Genomic DNA, 21,391 nt, shown 5'->3' with positions numbered 1-21,391 from the left:
TTTTTTGTATTACAAAACATAAAGGGGACAGGGAGGAAATTATTTCTTGGTTAGGATATACTATAGATTCTCACTTACACTACTTAAGTATATATAAGTTCATCAGTACAACACATCTAAACCTCAACTTAAGATAGTGTGGTCAGTTGGAAGAGATAACTGAAGAGAACTTACTAGCTTAGCTCCTTCAAGTGTTATTAAAAGCAGAATTACCTCAAGATTAATTTTTTTTTTAAAATGTAATCCGCTTTTGCTTCACTCATCTCTCTCTTTGAAGGATAAGGGCCCCACTGTAACATTGAAATTGATGAAACCTCTACACTCAGGCTGTCAATCAGCTACCAGACAAGCTACCAGTTCCCCAGATACTTGAGTACTTCTGTTTCAATGTAGTTCAGACAAATCTCTTTAAACCTGTGTCATTCGCACGCAACTTAAAGAGACAAGAATGAAAAAGCAAAATTTTCCCCCATACAACTTCAAAAAACAGCTCTAAAAATTATTGAAAAGACTGTCTGCAGTGGCTCTGGTGGCTCTTGTGTAACACCAATAGGTATCTTTAGGAGATAGATCTGGTTGTGGGGTTTTTTAATAATAATTAAAAAAAAAAAAAAAAAAAAAAAAAAAAAAGCAAAAAAACAACCCACACTACTACAGTATTCCTAACTAAGAATACCAACAAACTGGATAATCTAAAATATTTTCTCTTACTTCCTCTGCTATTAAGAATCTCAGTGCTTACTGGCTCAGCATTAAAATCATTTGCTGTTTTGAAGCAAATTCCTAGATCTCACTGAATTAAAAGCAGCATATTTTGTGTTGATAATTTGATAATCTCAAGTGACTGGAAAAGTACAACAAAACCACAAGTGCTCATGACTTCTAGCTGTCCAAATTCCAAATCTTGTAACAGAAACCCTTTCTGTTCTTCTCTAAGTTCTACATATAAAATAAAATATAAATAAATCACATTGTACCACAGGGGAGTCCTGGAGTCCTGCATACTCTGCCCTGCTAGCCAACAGATAAAATGTGGCCAAATTGGTCTGGTTCTCTTTTTTTTTTTTTTTTTAACTATTCTAAAGTAACTCTTACATACCATATATTTTCTTTCTTACATTCAGAAGCAAGGGAAAGCAAAATTTTATCTTAAAGATGCATCTAATTATTCCAGGACTAAAAAGAACAAGAGTATCTTAACAGTCTTTCACTGTGACTTTTTTCTTTCTCTGGCTCAGCAGCATATTCATAACTGCACATTATCTGCAGGATGGTGGTAAGGAAGAACAATACAAGAAATGAAAGGCTGTGCTGTGGACAGCCATGAAAGCAGCCTTTTCTTCCTTTCTAAGTAAATGAGATATACTGTAAAACCAAAATGCCAAAGTAACAGCTTTTAGAAGGCATTTTGAGGCATCTTCCAACCCTGAAAGTCGTTGTAAATTGTGAATCCACACATATTTAACTCCAGATTAATGTTCCACTGTGTTTTCTAATAGAGTATGTAACAACATAGCTGTAAAACCACTACTTTTTGACAGCTTAGGAAGTAAAAGAGAAATGAGGCAAGAGAGAAGAGGCACAGAAGTAGGAATGAGAGAAAAAACTCAGCTGGCAGTCTAAGCAGCACCTTACCTCTCAATTTATACATCTCTCCATTGGCAGAGTAGACCACCAACATGTGTGGCACTTCATCACTGGGAGATATTATAGCTCCAGCTAAAGACAAGGTTCCCCGTGGCTTCTGGTTTTTACTTTGTTCATTCACATAATACTGCAGAATCCCCGTCTCAAAGTCCAGCACAAAGTACCTGTTGAAAGAAATTGCAATGGTATAGTGTTTCTGCTAAAGAGGTTTTTAACATTTACTTAAAGAAGAGCACAGGTTGATCTTAAATCAAGATTGCAAACAAAAAAATTAGGTTAAAGTAAGTTTTTTTCATAAATCAACTTTATAAGGTACTGTTATTTCAATCATTACCTCTGTTTAAGGGTATGTGGGAGCTATTCTCTTATGTTTCTTTCAGAGTAACTGTGAGGTTCACACTCATAACATTAAAGCAAGGAAATGGTAAGTATGACACTGCTGCTCCATTTTTTTTTCCATTTATAATCTTGAAAGACAAGCTGACTCCCCATTTAACTATTCTTGTGAACAGGTGACACTGATTTGGAGAGGGATGAGCTCAATTAAAGGCACTGGGGTATTTTCCTCTTTGTGGTAATATTTTACCTACAGATGTTGAGTGTAATTTTGAAAACTGGCCAAGGAAATTGAACATTCGGTTCCAAATAAATATTGGGTAGGCACTATCAACACTCATGGAAAACAAAACAGTAAGAAGCAGAGAAAAGTAAAGTCTAAATTCTATTAGGTCACTCTGCTAACAAATTCTAATAAGGAAAAAAAATTTACTGATGATCATATACTTATGATCAGGAAACACTCAGCCAGTGAAAATCCAGCAACCACAAAGATTAAAAAAAAAGTCTGGATAAACAAAGCCATTCCACAATAAACCAACTACTAGGATTTCAAGATCATACAAATTAAAACAAACTGCACTGTCCAAGTGCACTAAATGAAAGTGAAAATGTATGGAACTTAGTGTGTCAGTTTCAGGAATTTATTTTTTTCCAAATAAATCAATCTTTCACAATAGCACAGATCTTAAATTCCATTTCCTTGTGGAAATGACCAGTGCTACTACACAGAATAACTATTTAACTCCTTGCCAAAAGGGGACGGGCAGCAACCTCCTGGCTCACATGAAGAACAGTTTGTGAGGACTTGCCACAGACCAGAGTGCAGATCACACAAATGCAGGTTATCCTCTTATCATCTACTGAAAAAACCCAGCCCTAACAACCTGGCTAATAGCACTAATCTGGGCATTTGGAATGCATACTATTTGCTGCTGTTCCTCTAGACAGGATTACTATAGGTCATATGAATTTGTGTATTCAGAAACAGTGAGTATTCAAACTTCTATGGTTTTTTTATGTCCCAGATTTGCTCGTGTCAATACTTTGTTTCAAGGTTACTGCAAGGTTACAAATAAACAAAAAGAGGAACAGCAGCTAAAAAATAACTAAATAAAAATATAAAATTAAAAAGGAAAGAAAAAAAAAAAAAAGCTGCAAGAAACTTTATCTTTCCTATCAAGACCAAAGAATTCAGAAGAAAAGTTCCTCTGAGTCTATTAGAACAGAATCTATTAAGTTAGATAAACACTATGAGCACTTCAGCTCAGAAACCTTCGCATGCTAGACCAGCAAAGCACTCCCAGAATGACTGTAAGCTCCACGAAAAAGGGCTTTTGCATTGCCATAAAACTATCCCAGGGACAGTAACCAGCCACTCAAGTATAGAATACACCTTTTTACAGCATAATGACATCCCAGAACAGCAACTTCTGCAAATCCACATGTGCAAAGACAGCATCTTTCCACATCCTTGTGCTCACAGCTACAGCAGTAGCATTACTTTGACCTTCTAGCCAACCATTAACCTATTTTATGTATAGTCTTGGTAAAACAGAGAGTTATCATGGCCTTGTACCTTCAGTTTTCAGTGCTTGTGACACTTAGCTGCCTCTAAAAGCATACAATATGTTTCCAGTAAAACTCCAGCAGTAATTTAAGAAAGAAGATGTAACCAGCTCTGGAAAGCCTTAGCATTCCATCTTCAAGTATGCTACCTTCCTTCTTGTGCCACATGAACCAGCCACACAAGGTTTGCCAGCTTTGGAAGTCTTAAGAGAATTATCTACAGAAACGCAAGACCCAAATGCCCAACAAAAAACAGCTTTTCTGTGACTCTGGAGAGCTCGTGAACTTTTCAGAGGCATTCTGGCCATGACATTGTTCCTATCACACTGCATTTCAAGAGTTACAGTTCGATGCACAATTTCCCTCTACACCCTTCACAAAGTGGCATTGCAAGAAAAGATGAAGAGAAGTAAACTGCACAGGCAGCTACAGTCTCACAAGAGAAGAGGGGTGATGATGCATTTTAAAAGCTGCTAAAAGGACAGGAAAAGCCAGGAGAAAGAATAAGGAAAAATCAAGCAGAGCAAGACTTCATACAAAGAAGGTGGAGGAACAGGAACAGAAGAAAAAGAAGGAACCTTCAAAAACTTTTTCTTGCATCCACAGACCAAGTCACTATCCAGGTCAGGTCATCATAAAAGAAACCAGAAGAAATGTAGACCAGATTTTTTCATTAACTAAAAATGGAAAGATACATTTTTATTGAGATATATATATATATAAAAATATGTGTGTGTGTGTAAAGCAGAACAGAAGTGAGAGAATGATAGGTGTCCCATTTTAGAAGCCCCATGTAACCGTATCAAAAGGACAGGGCTATCTTTAAGCTTTTGTAACAAAAGTCATTTGCTCTGCAACCAGGGAAATAGAAGCACTGATCTCTCTAGAACTGGTTAATCTTATACCTTGTCCTGTTTTATTTTACTGACCTTACTCACAGAGCACACATTTACCCATGATGTCAAATTTCTTTAATAATTTCCAGATTAACATCGATGCAAACCAGCACACTCTTTAGAGAACAGTCAGATAGGAGGCAGCAGGGTGAAGTTTTATCATTCTAGACATACAATTAGTGGCATACAGAAATTATCAAGAAACTGTTATGAGAGGCTTCCAAAACAGCTAAATTTTTTTTATTCCAAAATTGGACAAAAATCATAATTTTGCTGGGGTTTTAAATTAACATTAATAAAACAGGCATTCTAATGATCAGCTAGAAAACTGCCCCTTTAACAGATTTAAACACAACAGAAAAAAAAAACCCAAAACCAAACAACCAACTATAGCAGAGAACCAACAACACCACCCAACATTAACCAAATAACCAACAAGAAACAAACAACAAAACTAAAAAAGCTAAGCCAAATAAAACCCATGACAAACAAAAAATCAAAAACCAAACAAAAAAAAAAAACAAACCACCACCCAACAACCACCACAAACAAAACAAAAATTAAAAAACAAACAAAACCAACCAAACACAGGAAAACAAAAAGCAAAATAAACAGGAAAACAAAGACAGAAACAATAACCAAAATAAACAAGACCACAAAAATAAGCACAACCAAAATTCAGCAACCCCCAATAAAAAACAAAAACCATCAAAAACAGAACAAAACCAAGCAAAACAAAAAGCCTATCAACAAAAAAAAAAACCACCAACCACAACCAACCACCACCCAACGAAAAAGACAACACAAAAATAAGCACAAGCACAACCAAATCCTAACCAGTCCCAAACAGACCAAAAAAAAAAAATTTTAAAAAATATATAACTAATACACACACCCCAAACAGTTGACTCTACCATATTTTTTATATTAATCATCAGTTTACTAATGTAGCCTGGTGGTACTCCTATTTTACTTCCTTTATTTCAAAATGTGTTCCCTCAGAATAAATCTTAAATTCTATGAAGCCTCTAATTACGTGTCTTAATTAAACAATCATCATTTTTCATTTCTATTTCAACTCAGCTTGACAGCCAAAAAAAAAAAAAAAAGTCAGGTTGAATGGTTGAATTTGTATGATACATTAGGAAGTGCAGTTATGTTGCCTTCTGAATTCTTGGAGTGAAACAGAAAGCTGCAGACACTCTACCAATAAACTATTTCAACTAGATTTTGCATTCACTGGTATGAACAGTTATTATAGTAATAATTATTATATATTGCAATTATTATAATTGTATGTTAAATACACAGTTATTATAACTACATTATAAACTATATATATAACTATATTTTGTTATAGACCATAGATCATAATGTTATAGATCATAATTTATTTTTTGTCCCTCATTCAAGAAGGAATTAAGAAAAGCAGTAAATGTGGTTTAAAAAGTGATGAAATGCTGATAGTATAGTAGACCACCACCAGAACTTAAGAACAAGGACGAGCAGCTCTACAGCTCTTCCACGAGAAAAACTGACATTTCCAACATTATCCCAGTTTGAGGCAATAAAATAAACTAAAACCCAAAATAATTTTCAAAAGCACTCAAAAATATCAGAAACATACTATATGAACATTTTCCACATAATTTACTCACATCACTAGATTTAAGAACTTTAATTTTCCTGTTTCCAGTCAATTTAAGCATTTCCATATTCTGCAATGGAAATGCATGCTTAAAAAAACAAACAAAAAAAACCCTATTAAAAAATCTAAACTTTTCTAGGCATTTGAACATTCAACTGCACACCTATTACATGGTGCACTGCTCACTCCTCAGGCTCAGATCCAAGTTGGCAATGTATCCAAAGGTATGGCCCAGTAAAAAACCAAAATAAAACAAAACCCAAACCCTCTTAAAATAAAACTTCCTTATTTTCTCCTCTTATTCTGAACACATTTCAGAAACCAACCATCTGAGAGTTAAGTTTTAAGTACTCTGTATTTCCAAGAAGTTCTCAAGGTTGGACTGCCAAATCTTACCATTGCATAATTTCTTCATAATATCATAAAATGCTTTGGGTCATTGAGTCCAACCCCTCTGGAATGAGCAGGGACAGCTTTAATCACATCAGGTTGCTCAGAGCCCTGTCAAGCCTGACCCTGAATGTCTCCAGGGATGAGGCCTCCCACACCTCTTGGCCACCAGTTCCAGTGTCTCACCACCCTCACAGTAAAGTACTTCTTTATGAACTTTACTTTTTTACTTTTTTTTTTACTTTTTTTTTTTTTACTTTTACTTTTTTTATTTCTTTTGAACATTACTTTTTGAACTTCATAGTAAAGAACTTCTTTTTGAAGATGGTGAGGCACTGGCACAGGTTGCTCAGGGAAGTTGTGGCTGCCCTCTCCCTGGAAGTGTTCAAGGCCAGGTTGGATGGGGCTTTGAGCAACCTGGTCTGGTGGAGGTGTTCCTGTCCATGTGGGGGGCTTGGAACTGGATGAGTTTTAAGGTCCCTTCCAACCCAAACCATTTGATGATTCTATGATTCTTCCTAGTATCCAATCTGTATCTACCTTGTGCTAGTTTAAGACCCTTGCCCATCATCCTGTCTCTTACATGCCCTTGTAAACAGTCCCTCCTCAACTTTCCTGTAGGTCCCCTTCAGATACCAGAAGGCTGCTATCAGGTCTCTGAAGCCTTCTCTCCAGCTAAGCAACCCCAGTGCTCTCAGCCTGTCTCTGTAAAAGAGGTGTTCCAGACCTCTGATCATCTTTGTGACCCTCCTCTGGACTCACTGCAACAGGGCCATGTCCTTCTTGTGCTGAGGGCTCCAAAACTGGACACTCCAGATGAGGTTTCAGCAGAACAGAGGGGTAGACTCACCTCTCCATCTGCTGGCCAAGCTTCTTCTGAAGCAGCTCAGGATGTGATTGCCCCTCTGGGCAGCAATCATGCATTGTTGGCTTATAACCCACTTTTCATCCACCAGTACCCCAAGTCTTTTTCCACAGGGCTGCTCTCTGCCACATCATCCCCCAGACTGGACTGATACAGGGAATTGCCCCAACCCAGGTGCAGGACCTTGCCTTGTTGAACCTCATGAGGTTCACATGGGCCCACTTCTCCAGCTTGTCCAGATGTCTCTGTATAACATCCCATCCCTCTGGCTTATCAACAGCACCATTCAGCTTGGTGTCATCTGCAAACTTGCTGAAGGTGCACTCGATCCCACTGTCAACACCACTGATGAAGATATTAAACAGAATCAATCCCAGTACTGACCCCTGAGGGACACCACCTGTCACCCCTCTTCAACTGGACATTGAGCTATGGATCACAACCCTCTGAATGCAACCATCCAGCCAATTTCTTGTTCACCAAACAGTCCACCCATCAAATCTGTATCATTCCAAATTCAAGAAGGATACTGTGGGGGATGATATCAAGGCCTTTGCAGAAGTCCAGATAGATGTCCACTGCCCTTCCTTTGACCACTGATGTAGTTACTTCATAGCAAAAAGCCACGAGGTTGGTCAGGCAGGACCTGCCCTTACTAAAGCCATGCTGGCTATCTCAAATCACCTCCCTGTCCTCCACGTGCCTTATCAAAGATTCTAGGAGGATCTGTTCTGTGATCTTCCCAGGAACAGAGGTGAGGCTGACAGGTCAGTAGTTCCCAGGGTCTTCCTTTCTACCCTTCTTAAAAATGGGTGTTATCTTTCCCAGTCACCAGGGACTTCCCTTGACTGCCATGACCTTCCAAGTATCATGAGGAGTGGCTTGGCAACTACATCAACCAACTCCCTCAGGACTCTGGGATGCACCTAGTGATTTGAATTCTCCCCACACTCTTCTTCCCCATTCAGTCAGTTTTCTGGATCAGATTTGAATTCATAATGTGATAGAGGGTTTGAAGAAGACTTTGGCAACTGGACAACTGCAATCCCAGTCAAATCTTCAATTATGGACTCAATCTACTTAAAAATCTCTTCTAGAAATCAGAATTGTATTAATTACTTCCTTGGATTCATAAACTAGCCTACATGGGAATCTATGCTTCTCAGTTGGTCTGGGTCTCAGAGCTCATCTGTTTAAAATTGGTATGGATACCAAAATACTGCACAGTAGCACAGACAAACCCTTTGACTACAGAAAAAAATCTTCCATAATCTCCAAGCAATAAAATGGTTTTCATGATACGATGACTTAACACAGCAACTGCCTCTGGATGGAGAGGTATACTAAGTTTCTACAGCAGGCTTCCCCTGGTTTCAGCTGTTTAGAATTTTTTTTTTCCCAGTTACTTCCTCGATGATAGGCAGATGAGTTTTCTTCTGTAAACACCACTTAAGGTCTTCATTAGACTCCTTTTCTCCTATACCAATTTCTCAATATATACTTCATTATCTACTTTTTCTTTTCCTTTAACCACAAAAATGCAATTTTTTACATAAAATACATTCATTTGAAAGAACACAAGGTCTTCTCTGACTTAAAACTTTGATTGGAGCTTCACCTTCTTCCCATATTAGAAAAGCAACAATACATTATTTCCCCTTCTCACACTGCTGAAATTTATTATTCCAGACAATGTGACAAAAACCATGCTCCAATACACATTTCAGCATCGTATGAGCCCAAAAACAGAAGCAGCTCACCAACAGAAGCATTTCACTACCTTCTCAACATTTCTGAGTTTTAAAACACCTGTTTCCTTTCACTTCATTCCAGTGTTCCTCCATTAACTTCCAGGGTGCATTCTCCAGTGATGATCCTCAAAAGGAGGACGTTTTCAAGATGGAATCAAACTATTCTATAGTTCTCTTCCCTTTTTGTTTTGGTTTGTTTTAATTGTAGTTTAAAAAGAAATAGAAAGGAATTATAGCTTAGGAAATAAATGTGTCAAAGAAAAGCAAAGTTTATGATCCCAGTAATTGAATGAGATGTCACACAGAAATAGTTCATTTTTAGGAAGCTGTATCTTATAAGGCCATCTTGGAAATGACATTTTATGCAAATGCTGAATTCTTTTTTTTCTCTTTTACCTTGAGCCATAAGATTAATGGAATTATTCATGCCAATAAAGATAAAACATGACATACATATTTGACAGTCAATGACTTGATTATTAAAAATCATCTCTGAAGTTGTCATTTAAAGACAACAGCTTGGAAGAATATGCTCACGTTTCAGTAACTGTTTAACATCCTTAATTCATTGAGGCTCCTCAATTTATCTTTTTCTTACATAAAAAACAAAAGAACTGCAGTAGTCATTAAAAGCTTTACTGACTTAGAGCACCTCTGAAGGGTTGGACTTGATGATCTCTGAGGTCCCTTCCAACCCAGACAATTCTATGATTCTATGATTCTATGAAAGAAAACTGGATTTTTAAAACAGTAATTTCTCTGTATTATTGAACTGCACAACAGTCAAGCTGAGCTACAATTTGTTGGACAGTTTTAGAAGTATTCCACATCTGAAATGTGAGATAACAAATAAAGGAAGTAGTATCCACAGTAATAGATGGATGACTTGTTTGTGATTATCATGCCCTTCATGATTTCAACATCCACAGAACTCTCCCACAGATAAAATTTTAGGAGACATTTCCTTTCCTGTTTTGTCAAGTCCCCATCAATCTTTAAGTTTGCAAGCAAGAGTGCTTAATGAACTAAAATGTCAGTTCTTTCTCAACATCTGCAGATGCTACAATTGCTGCTGACCAGCTCATCAGTTCATCAACTTCTGCTTGCCATGTCAATTGCTTCAAATGGTCTGAAAATCTATACAGTCAGCAACAGACATGCTGGCCAAATTTAGGTAAGGATAAATATTAGTACTAGTTTGCTAATTTCAAAGAGAGTTGCTTAGGCATTGCTTTGTAAGATTGAGAAGGAAAAACAGGCTTTAAAATAATGCATCCACTTTTACCCATCGGGCTTAGATTCATGTGGATTTGTGGAAATGTTCATTCATCACACTAATCTCTGCTTTAGCATATTATGGCCAAATTGAGGAGTGAGAACTGCAATTTAGGGGCAAACACATAAATAAAAGATATACAGTTGAGATTGACACCATAAACAGCACTTATTGCTCACAGCCCATCAAACCTGCTGTCTGACCAATGCTTCTTTGTGTCATGTAGTAGTCCCTGCTACCTTCCTTTTTATGTGGTCTTTTTATTCACTGCTACTAAATAGCTAAGCAGTCTCCAACTTTTGTTGGAGCTGGATCAGAGAGGAAAGGCTAGCACTAACATAATGGGGGGAATAAAAGGAATTTTAATTTTGGCAGCTATTATCCAGCTCCATTGAAATCACAGATTAAATACAGACTTCCCAAATAGGAAAATATATTTATACATCTATATGTATATATATAAATGTATGTATGTATGTGTGTATATATATATATATATATAAATAAAAATAATTTGCCTGTGATTAAAGGACTTTAGAAAGACATATTTCTGTGTGATTATACAGCAAAATACAGGTAAGTTACAAGAGGCAACTAGTTACACACAGCAGTTCCATTCCACACCTGAGGAGAAGGCAGTGATCTGTATGACAGAGGACTCTCCTGCTAAACTGGTTCTTACAGAAGCCAGGTCCACAGGACAGTCATTTTGCATCCATCTTTTTTTGCCCTTTGAGAAAGCAAAATTACAGAGACCAGCAGTGGAGCCTGTTTGGACAACTGCTGCTCTGCTCCAAGTCTTTATGCAGTATTGATCTGTCCTAACTAGCAAGAAAACAAAAACAAAACACCAAACCTTACCAATTAACATGGCAGCTATCAGAAATCAAGACACTAATTTTTTGTTTTCTCAAAATCTAGCTAAAGTGGGGTTTACATTATAATGTTTAGATTTCACCTAGTCATCCCAGGAGGATGCAAATGAGTAGAATGCATGTACTTTTACTTAGTCAAGGATTATTCTAGTTGGATGGCACCTTAAATCTATCCAGAGATACAACTGTTAGGAGAACCTATAAGCAAACTAGGTGAGAAGTAATAAGTATATGAGAAAAACTAATCCATTTCCTTTCACTACTGTAGCATCAAAATTCTAAGTGATACAGTAATATTTGACCTTTCATAAGAACACCACTTTTTTGCTTGAAACTTTCTGCAACAGGTTCCATGAGATTTGACAGCTTCAGCAAGCACACTTCACATCAAAAATAGCATCAACTCACCTTTCACAAAGTGCTTGCAGTATGAAATAAACACCTTAGCAGATGGCATAATATATAAAAAATACACTTCTCCAACAAGCCAAATAAATTCAGAACCCTGAAATGCTGAACCAAAGGCTCTTCCACAAAATTAAACACACTATGGCTGGTTTTCTCAGAATGTAAGCATCCCACAGACCTATTTGAAGGGAAGTAATCAAAAAGAAGGCAACATTGAATGGGAACACAGCTGCTCAGAACACCGAGTCCAGCAGTGACTGCCACTATTGTATATTATTCTTTCAATGATCTCTACTTCAAGTAGAGTTAAAGCAGGCACACACAGACACAAAGGATGCATTTCCAGGGAAGTCACATATGGAGACAGAACAATAATGAAGTGAGATTTGATGAAGGACAGTATTTTCTAGATATTTCTGTCTGCTACTTGGCCATCTTCTGCAGAAGACTTCACAAACTGAAAAGATGGGGCTTTACTTTGATTTTTCAGTACTTGTTATTACACCATCCATAAATCAATCAAATATAAACATTTGACAGCCTGGTTCTCATAATGAGAGAGTAGCAAATTTCAGTCACCTAAAATAATTCTCCAATAACACACTCATAGGGAGCCTGGAATTGCTGGTTTCGTATCAGCACTACCATGCAACAGTTTAAAGAAAACCACATCCCACTGAATTTGTGTAACTCAGATGGCTTTAAATCAAAACTTCATCTCAAAATACTATCATCCATAATCCAAATTCTCTGCAATTTGCAGTCACTAAATTTCAGCAATCTCAAACATACACACGCCTGGAAGGGGCTACCAAACAAAAAAACATCTATTAATTAGAAATGCCCCCATACCCCTCTCCTTCACTTTCAGCAACTAGAGCCTGTTCTCTGAAATGCCTTAAGAAAGATGGATATTATTACTAGAAATTTAGGCTTTAGACTAGAAATTTAGGAAGGAACTAATAACCACACGTACACACCCCCTGCCTAGGAGTATCTTCCACTAACCCCACCCTAACCTTTCATATCACTTCCCTCTTTCCAGTATATCAGTGATAAACCAAACCCTTATTTGCAGAGGTGAAGTTGGTTTATGTTTCTCTGACTTATGCCTCCCAACCCTTCCTCCCTCTTCTCCAACAACCTGTGTTCCTGACTGGTAAGAAATAACCCTAACTCAGCCCTGCACTACTGTTACTGGATACTATGGTCAGTCCAGGAGATGAACCTTCATACATCAAGCGTCTGCAGATTTTCAGACCTCTTTTTTGCTGCCAAAAATTACAGCCTGTATACAAAAAAGCACTCAGCTATGAGACAACAAATATGATCCTGAGTTTTTATGCCAGACTTGATGTTAGTTCAGATTTCACTTGGAGATAATATACTTTCAGGGACTGAAATATTAATGAAACAAATAACAAAGGCACAGGGAGTGACCCTGAACAACAGCATGAGTGCTGAGGCTAAGGAAGAGGTGACTGCTGGATAATAAGACAAGGGACGGCCCAAACACCTCCAGGAGGGGAATATCAGGCACACTATGCAGGTAATCAGACTGGCAAACAGACTGCAAACACAAGTAGCTCAAATTACAGGACTATTCTAGCTTCAATTAGAGTAGCTGTAGAACAGTTCAGCTGCTTTAAGTGCTGCTTTTTGCTCAATTTAACAGTGAGAGAACAGAACTTAGGAGTTTCCAGTCATATCTTGAGACAATTACAAAGACAAAAGGCGTCTGTTATCTCAACCTGAAGGATTCGGGCTGCTGTCTCCAAGTTAAAAGCCAGGGAAATTATCTGTCTAGGTGAACCCTAATGAGTCTCTCACAGGTGAATATGGTCCCATAAGCAACAGTAACAGCCTGCAGTGCTAAGTCAGGGAACTTCAGAGTTGACCTGCATATAAATAAAAAAAGAGTAAATGTCAATGCAAGCAAATTGGCCATTAGAATTCTTTCCAATTCATTTTCACTGCTTACTGGAAACCAAAGTTGCTTTAAGACAGATTGTAAAAAAACCTCAAGTCACAGGAAGTGTATCTTAAGTCATATAACTCAATAATAAATTCTATGCTATAAAATCTGCACTATTCTTTGTATAGCAATTATTGAACAAAATACCTGAAGCACAAAACTGTCTTCACTGTTACTTAGCTTTTCCTTCTGTCCTGGTTCGGGCCAGGATAGAGCTAATTATCTGTCTTGTAATTTTCCTTTCAGCTAAGTCTCTTGTAAGTAGCTGCACTTGCTGAAGTTAACACAAGTTTCTCAGTCAGTGTCTGCTTCAAGGACTGATAATGCTTGATATTTATAGTAATGGCTGGAGAATGGTATGCAGAACCAAGGACACTGCTAAGTTCTGGGGAACGTCTTGTGCTCTCAAAAAAGAGAAAGGGAGTAAAGGGGTCACACCTGCAACCCTCCTTTAGGGAGGAGTGGACAAGACAGGTGACCAAAATTGACCAAACAGAGTATTCCATCCCATACACATCATACTCATTATAAATTTCAGGGATCACATGGGTCAAACTACTTCACCTTCACCCTTCTTCGCCTGTCCCTGTTTGCTCGAGCATCCTGGGAGGATTCCATCTGTTCCTCTGCCTGGGGTCCTGATCCGTGCCAGCCCATATCTGTGTGTTCCTGCCTCCAGGTCCCAACTGCTGCTGACCCCAGGAGTCCAGCCTGGACTTTCCCAGGGCTGCCCTGCAGCCTCAGTGGTGACGTGAGAGTTACTGGGGGAAAGGCGGGAAGAACGTGGTATTATTTTCCCTATATATTTGAATATATTTAATAATTTTTCCTTTTTTATCATTACTGTCTCAATAAAGCTGTGTAGTTTAGTTTCCAACCTGCACATCCCTCTCTTTTACTGTCTCTCCTTTCTTTATCAGGGAGGAGGATTAATGGATAGAATCTGGCATTTGGTTAATTGCCAGCCCAGTGTTAAATCATGACACCTTAATTTTTAATTATTAAATATGAAATATAGAAGGCTAGATAGGATTCATAAACTCCCTTAACAAAAAGATGACACCAAGCTGAAAGTTTTCAATAGAAAAATGTTGCTGAAAAATATTTAGCACAGTCTGCCTGTCACAGTTTGTGAAGACAGAACCTCAGTTTTACTATGACCACTCTGCTACCAACAGGAAAGGGACAACCAACAAAGGAAGTGAAATGGTAGGATGAAGGAATAGACAAGCAGTACAGTTTTGCAATAGGATGTGCCAAAAGGTTTTCAGTAAGTTTACCTAAAATTAAGTACACAGGAATCTGAAGAATTGTTTGACATTACAATCAACAATAAACACCTTACTAGCAAGACCTCCAAACTTCATCCAGAGCAAAACACTCTCCTGCACTGGACTGTACATACTATAAGCTCATTATCAGGATAGTGAAGATTGGTTTTATTCCTACTTCTCACATCTTGAACATAGCCTTAAAGAAAAGAATTAGTTGGTTACTCCTTTCAAGGATTATTAAGGTGACTGACAGAAAAACCAGCATCAGACCACACTTTGACAGCACATTCATATCACTCTCTTAAGCTACAAAGAGTATTACACTTTCTCCTCAGTGCTGTGTAGTTTCAACAGACTAAGCAAGAACATACAGGAAGCAGGAAAGATGTAACCTGCGTACTTTCAAGCTGGAGTACCTAACAAGAAAGATACTAACATCTGATATGTACTCATCTTAAAACTTTCATCTTTCTTGGTTCAGTTTATCTTCCTATCTTCCATCATTTTAGTGAGCTGAATGCCGCTTCCATCTGACCAACAGGACAAAGTAACGAAAAAGGAGGAGTGAAGAGCAGTGAGGAACATGAAAGGCAGATGCTCCCTTTTTGTTGACAACATGCTTTTAATGCAGTTCAAGAAACCCCATTAAACCATAACCCTTGAGGGCTATTTTAACGACATAGCACTTTACTGTATTTATCAGGAGGGATAAAACTGTAGAAAATAATTCTGATGCTTCTGTTATTCTCATTCGGTCTTTCTTATTTCCAGTACTACTAGGTATCATAACTTATGGTGTGCTGTCAGAATTTTGGGGGTTTATTTTTCAGTTAAAGATGAATAACCGTAGTACATTTTTTTTGCATTCAATTTTCTCTTATGCCATATTCTTGACTTTCATTATACCACCTGCTAATATAATATAAAAACATGTATTTATGGAAAATGTAAACCTACAAGTGAAAATGTAAATCTACTAAATTCTGTACATTCAACACTCCCAGGCATGCTGTGTAGAGATCTAGGTCTATCACTACTGCTATGTTTTATGGTGACCAGCAGGCAAAAAAAAGCACCTGCTTCATTCCTTTTTGATGCATGACAGACACCTAGAATTCTCTCCTCCGGTCATATCAGCCTCAGGATATGAGTTCCAGCTTTCCCTTTTCTTTCTGGAAAAGTAATGTGCCAGAAACACTACCACAAGACATTAAACAAATGAAAGTTAATAAAAATTCATTCGTGAAGAGCAAGCAGGGAAATACTCAAAATTACACAGGAATCTAAATCAGCCTGCAAAAGCATTCCATCTTCTCTCTGTGTGCTTTCTCAGAGCATTTTTCTTTTTTCATTCCAAATATTGGAAAATGTCAAAGAGGTAACATTTTAAAAATATGAAAAGTCATTTCTTACTAAATACCTGCAGGCTCCAAATCAAAGTGCCACTAATGCATGCTGTGGCAGAAGAAGCTGTTTGCAACTTGTTTGTATCTTCCCGTTGTCTGCTCCCCTCCACTTCATTGCCAGAAATCATCACAGAGGAGCAAGCCCAACCAAAGTCCAAACCCAAACTGATGGACTGGTGGCAGATGATTGTATAACACTACACCACATTATGAACAACAGCAGGTAAATGCATTGAGTCAAAAACTCTACTGTAACAGTTAAATCACTGAGGAAGAAGCATGAGTGGGAAATTGATCAGAAATGGGCCTCAGTGACAGACACAAATTATCACTTCACTCTCCCTCAGAAACTGGTGTGTTAGGTTCACTGCCAAGTGCAGGTTGCATTTATGTATCTTTGATTTTCTTCACAAAACACAGTCCAGTCACCCTCACCTCATGTCTAAAACTCAGCTGCTTGTAAAACATCACCCAAACCTAGGGCGCACCACCACTCCTCTTCCTTCCTTCCTTTCCTGCTGCACGTTCACAACCCATCCCTTGAATTCTCTCTACTGCTCATCAAACTCAGTGGGAACCAACTCATTAAGCAGTGGAAATAAATAAAGAAAGAACCAGCAGCTGGGAGAAGGTCTCCCTATTCAAAATTAGGAAGGTGAAACACTGGCTCATCTTCTGGTCTCATGAAAGCAGTTAGTGCAAGCTACCACAAAAGCAAACAAGTTTGTTTCAGACATCATTTATGAGCTTGGTCAAAAAACATAAAATACATTTATGCTAATTATATCAGCAGACATCAACTGGAATATGCAAAGCAATTTAACTAGTAAATCATTATAAAGGCCACCAAAGAGAGATAAGCCATGTTCATTTTTTCCTCTTAACTATGCAGTAAAATTTTACATCCTATCCTAATCTCCTTTTCCAACATTGTTATTTGGAAGGAAGTCAGAGATACTGAATTCTGTGCAAGTTATTGATATGAGACTCTAAAGAACATGACATTCTTCTGGAAGCTAAAGCCCTTCCAAAAATTATATTTAGCCTAATTTACATTCACTGCACTTCCATGGATGAAGACTTATGAAATCAGCACAAACATCATCTGATAATTGTTTTCATTCTATGTAAACAATTCCACTTCAGAACTACATTATTGAAGAAAACTCATAAAATAGCTCTGACATTTCTCAACACATAGAATTCCTTTATAACCAGTACATCAAAAAAAAAAAAAAAAAAAAAGGTTAAACATCAGATATGAATCCTTTAATCTCTAAATCACCTATTTTCAATAGAAGTACAATGTCTTGCATGTTTATACCACAGCACACTGCAATGTTGTAAAATAAACTGCAAATGTTCCCCCAGACTGCTACATCCACATAACTGGGCAAAGAAAAAATCAGTTGTAATGTCTCACTCTTTCTTCTGGAGGAATAACTGATGATTTGCAGTTTAAAAACCTGGTTCAGCTCAACCAGCTTTCCTCTGTTTGGTGTCACATCAGAACTACTGCTCTGTCATCTTCATTTCTTTGCTCCCACCACTGGCCAGCAGCAGCAGTCAGCACCACAGCCCAGAATAACTTATACAATACCAGAGTTCTAGAATAATGCAGCCAAGTCAGTCATGCAGTAGAAGAGGAACTTTGCAGAGTCATCCATCCAATGGGGAAGAGATCCATTTCCTCTGTAGCTATAAGCATTTAATGGAAACCACTAGGCAATATTTTCAGCTGTGGGCTGCGAAAGATATACCTGACCCCTAGCAGTACTTTGCTTCAGGCTAAGGAGCAACAAGTCTTGTGGCCTGCAAGCTGGAAAAGTCCTGGCTCACATACAAGGGAGTGAAGGTGACTCAGAAAAATATTTTTAAAGGTCGTTTCCAAACCCAAAGATGCAAGATAACCAAAGTACAGAACAAGATAACCAAAGTGAGGACATCTAGTTTGTCCATGCTGTTGACTAGCAGCCAACTAACTTCACTCTACTACCATCAAGATGGGCCTGATTTGAGCTCTCCCTGAATTGCAGTCACTAGGTGACTCTCCCCTTGAGCAAGGAAACCTCTCAAGGTTTGAGATGCCTTACCTGAGACTAAGACACCCTTCCTTACTCAGGGTAGAAAGATCCCTTACCTGCGACAGATCCTCAGCAAGTGACTGATGGCAGGTTAAATTAATGCTAATAAAACATTATTAAATCACTTAACTACTCAATATTATTATAAACATGGTATAAATAATTCCATTAGACATAAAGCATTGTCCAAATCTTAAGTCTCAAAAATCTGACCTAGCTGCATCAAGGTTCACAAAGGAGTTTAGAAAGCAAGGGAGTTCACTCTGAACCTCATGACTCAACAGGAGTGTCCCTGTTATTCTTTGCATCCCCAGCCTCTGTGTGAATCCTTCTAACTCAATTCTAACCCAATTTTCCTTTCTATATTTCTTCCACCCAGTGATAAGGTGAACTCTGCCATCAGACGTACTGAACCATGTGAAGCCACCATTAACCTTTGTTAAATTCCATCAAATTTCATGAACTCTGTCAATTATGTTACCTCAATAAAGTAGATTGCTGCCCCTCTCTTTTGAGTGAGGTGCATTTCACTCATCTGCAACAAGGTCACATCTAAGTCATCATACACAGTAGTTCTGACTTGACAGCTTGTCCAGCACACACAGAAACTTAACTTTTTGCCCCATTATCAACTTTCAACTACTCCAAACACCTGGAAAGCAAGCTTTTCTGCAATTATGAGCAACAACTTTCTGCTAGGTTGAAAAGACAGCCTCTCCCACACTAACAGCTACTTTCTAATATGAATCTTAGATGGATGGTCAAAGAAAACAGATAATAAGAACAATTCATTCCACTGAGCACCAGCAGTCATGACAAATCAACTTCTAAAGTACTCAGTTCTACATCAGTTTCCATTTTGAAATTACAAAAAATGTAATTTTTCAGAAGCCTCCTACATTACATACGTATCTGTCAAATCCCTTGTTGCATCTTATTAAACTACTGAGAAGAGTCATATTGACTGATCAGCTGGCAAATAGGTACTTTTAAATAAAATTTGACACAGTTCTTACTACAAAAGCAACCAGCCCACTCTACAAAAAAGCTCAAACTCACTAGTAACTCTTTAAAAGCTTAACATAATTTCTACAGCCATTTCTACAGTTACAATCACACTAGTTATAAAAGCAATTCAGAAATGGCAGATCTAATCCACCCTCCCACACAAACAAAAGTTCCTTGGTAGCAGAAATTATGAATTTCTGAGCTATGAAACTACAAACCGACACCTTCCAAAACACTGTAAATTCTTCACTTTTGCAATGAACAATTACATGAGTATTGAGCACATGATAGCAAAACCAGTTTCTCCTAAACATGCCAAAGATGTCACAGCTTAACAATGGTATGAAACAGAATCACCTGTGTAGAAGGTTGTTTCAAACCAGGGAACAATGGATCAACTTAATGAAACAAATAAAACACCTGTTAGAGTCTGCTTCCAGCCAAACTTCCAATTTTTATAGATTCTCTTATGTCGGGTTTGTGCTCTCCTCTTTTTGGTAAAACTGGCATTAAATACAGCAAAAGAACAAGGATGTTTCCATGAGGTGGGAAATGACATCAAGTTGAGAGATTTCATTAAACAAAGAAAATATCCTAGCACCACCTAGAACCCCAAACCATATTCTTACTGTCTAAAAATTTAAGGCAGATTACCAACATCTTCATGAATCTCCATAGTTATAATGATGAAACACTACAGGGAGATTTGTAAGAAGGAGAGATCAAGTTGTTATAGCTTAGTTATTTCCTCAACTAGCAGTTACAAGCAGTATGTATGCTTCAGTTGCCAGAATTCTTCAGCTTTAAAAGGCAGAAGCAAGAAAAATTACTCTACTGCACCAAGTTCTCTTCAGAAATTACACAGATTTTTTTTCCTTCAAGTACAGTTAAAAAAAGCTCTTCCTTCTAGTATTTTTCCTTGTCCCTAATTATGAAAAAAACAATGCTGCATTAATTAGATCTCTATTTAACCACTTCTTTGTAATTTCCTTTTAGTTTTTTTTTCCAAATGTTATCAAGTGTTTGCAAATAGTCTTAATAGATGCTGTTCCTTAGTAGTTAGTTTTTCTTATCTAGAGCCTCAAACAAACAAGATATGATCTGAGAGCTTCAGAACATACACCATTATTCCCTTCCTTCCCCAACAAAACAACTCCTCTCATTCTTTGTATCTGAGACATCCAAATAAAAATCAGAAATGCTCAAGCAAAAGAACAGATGGAAAAAATGCCAAAAGAATGTTAGTCCCAACTGAAAACTGGAACTACAGAGATGCCTTTTTTTTTTTTTTTTTTTTTTTTTTTTTTTGAGACATTTCTAAAAACTTACTCTATTTCTCAAAAGAAAACATTGTAAAGCAGTATTACACTCTCACTTCTGGGAGCAGAGAATCTAAGTCCTGCTTTCTAAGAGAGATTTGACACTTGAAGGTCACTCCTGCTCTGCAGTGCTCTTTGGTATCCTACTACCTGCTTTCACCACCCTCCTCAGGACTCCCACTGCTCCTGCACTGCAGCATTTGACAAGGCACCCTCTCTGCTCTTTGTTTCATCCTGAGCATTGACAAGCAGACAGCATGAAAAAAGGACCATAAAAAAGCCAAAACCTGCAACCTGAATACACTTGGAGGGGTAAGTTCTTAAATAAGAGACTAAAACACCAGCAATAATTTCATGTGCTTCATTAATTCCATTAGGCTCCTCTCATAAACCCCATGCTGGCTGTTAGGAGTACAATACCCAGCTTGCCTACTATGCAGTCCCTGAAATAAGAGAGAGGGAAACAATGCAGAAAAAGAATTTCAGGAAGAAATTCAGTAGCAGGGATGTCAAGAAACAGAACTTCCCCTGAAGGGCAAGGCATAAGGTGTTTATTTTCTTCCTTCAGCAGTATAAACATGCCATAGCCTAACTGAACCTCTGAGCCTAACACTGGCAAATGCATACAGAAAGGTGGTGGGCAGAATAAACCAACTCATAAATG

The 21,391-nt window shown here is 37.8% G+C and overlaps 1 protein-coding gene across 2 annotated transcripts in view; it reads right to left on the bottom strand.

Annotated features, from left to right (window-relative positions):
- The window catches only part of OSBPL10 (oxysterol binding protein like 10), a 118,195-nt gene that overhangs the window by 80,811 nt on the left and 15,993 nt on the right, over positions 1 to 21,391 (bottom strand). For both annotated transcript variants that reach the window (XM_071735446.1, XM_071735445.1), the window contains exon 2: positions 1,636 to 1,811. In XM_071735446.1, coding sequence (XP_071591547.1) covers positions 1,636 to 1,811 — 176 coding nt within the window. The remainder of the gene's footprint in view (positions 1 to 1,635; positions 1,812 to 21,391) is intronic.

Source organism: Heliangelus exortis, chromosome 2, assembly GCF_036169615.1.
Source record: "Heliangelus exortis chromosome 2, bHelExo1.hap1, whole genome shotgun sequence".
In the NCBI taxonomy this organism is placed as follows: Eukaryota; Metazoa; Chordata; class Aves; order Apodiformes; family Trochilidae; genus Heliangelus; species Heliangelus exortis.
This window is presented reverse-complemented; position numbering and strand designations above follow the sequence as displayed.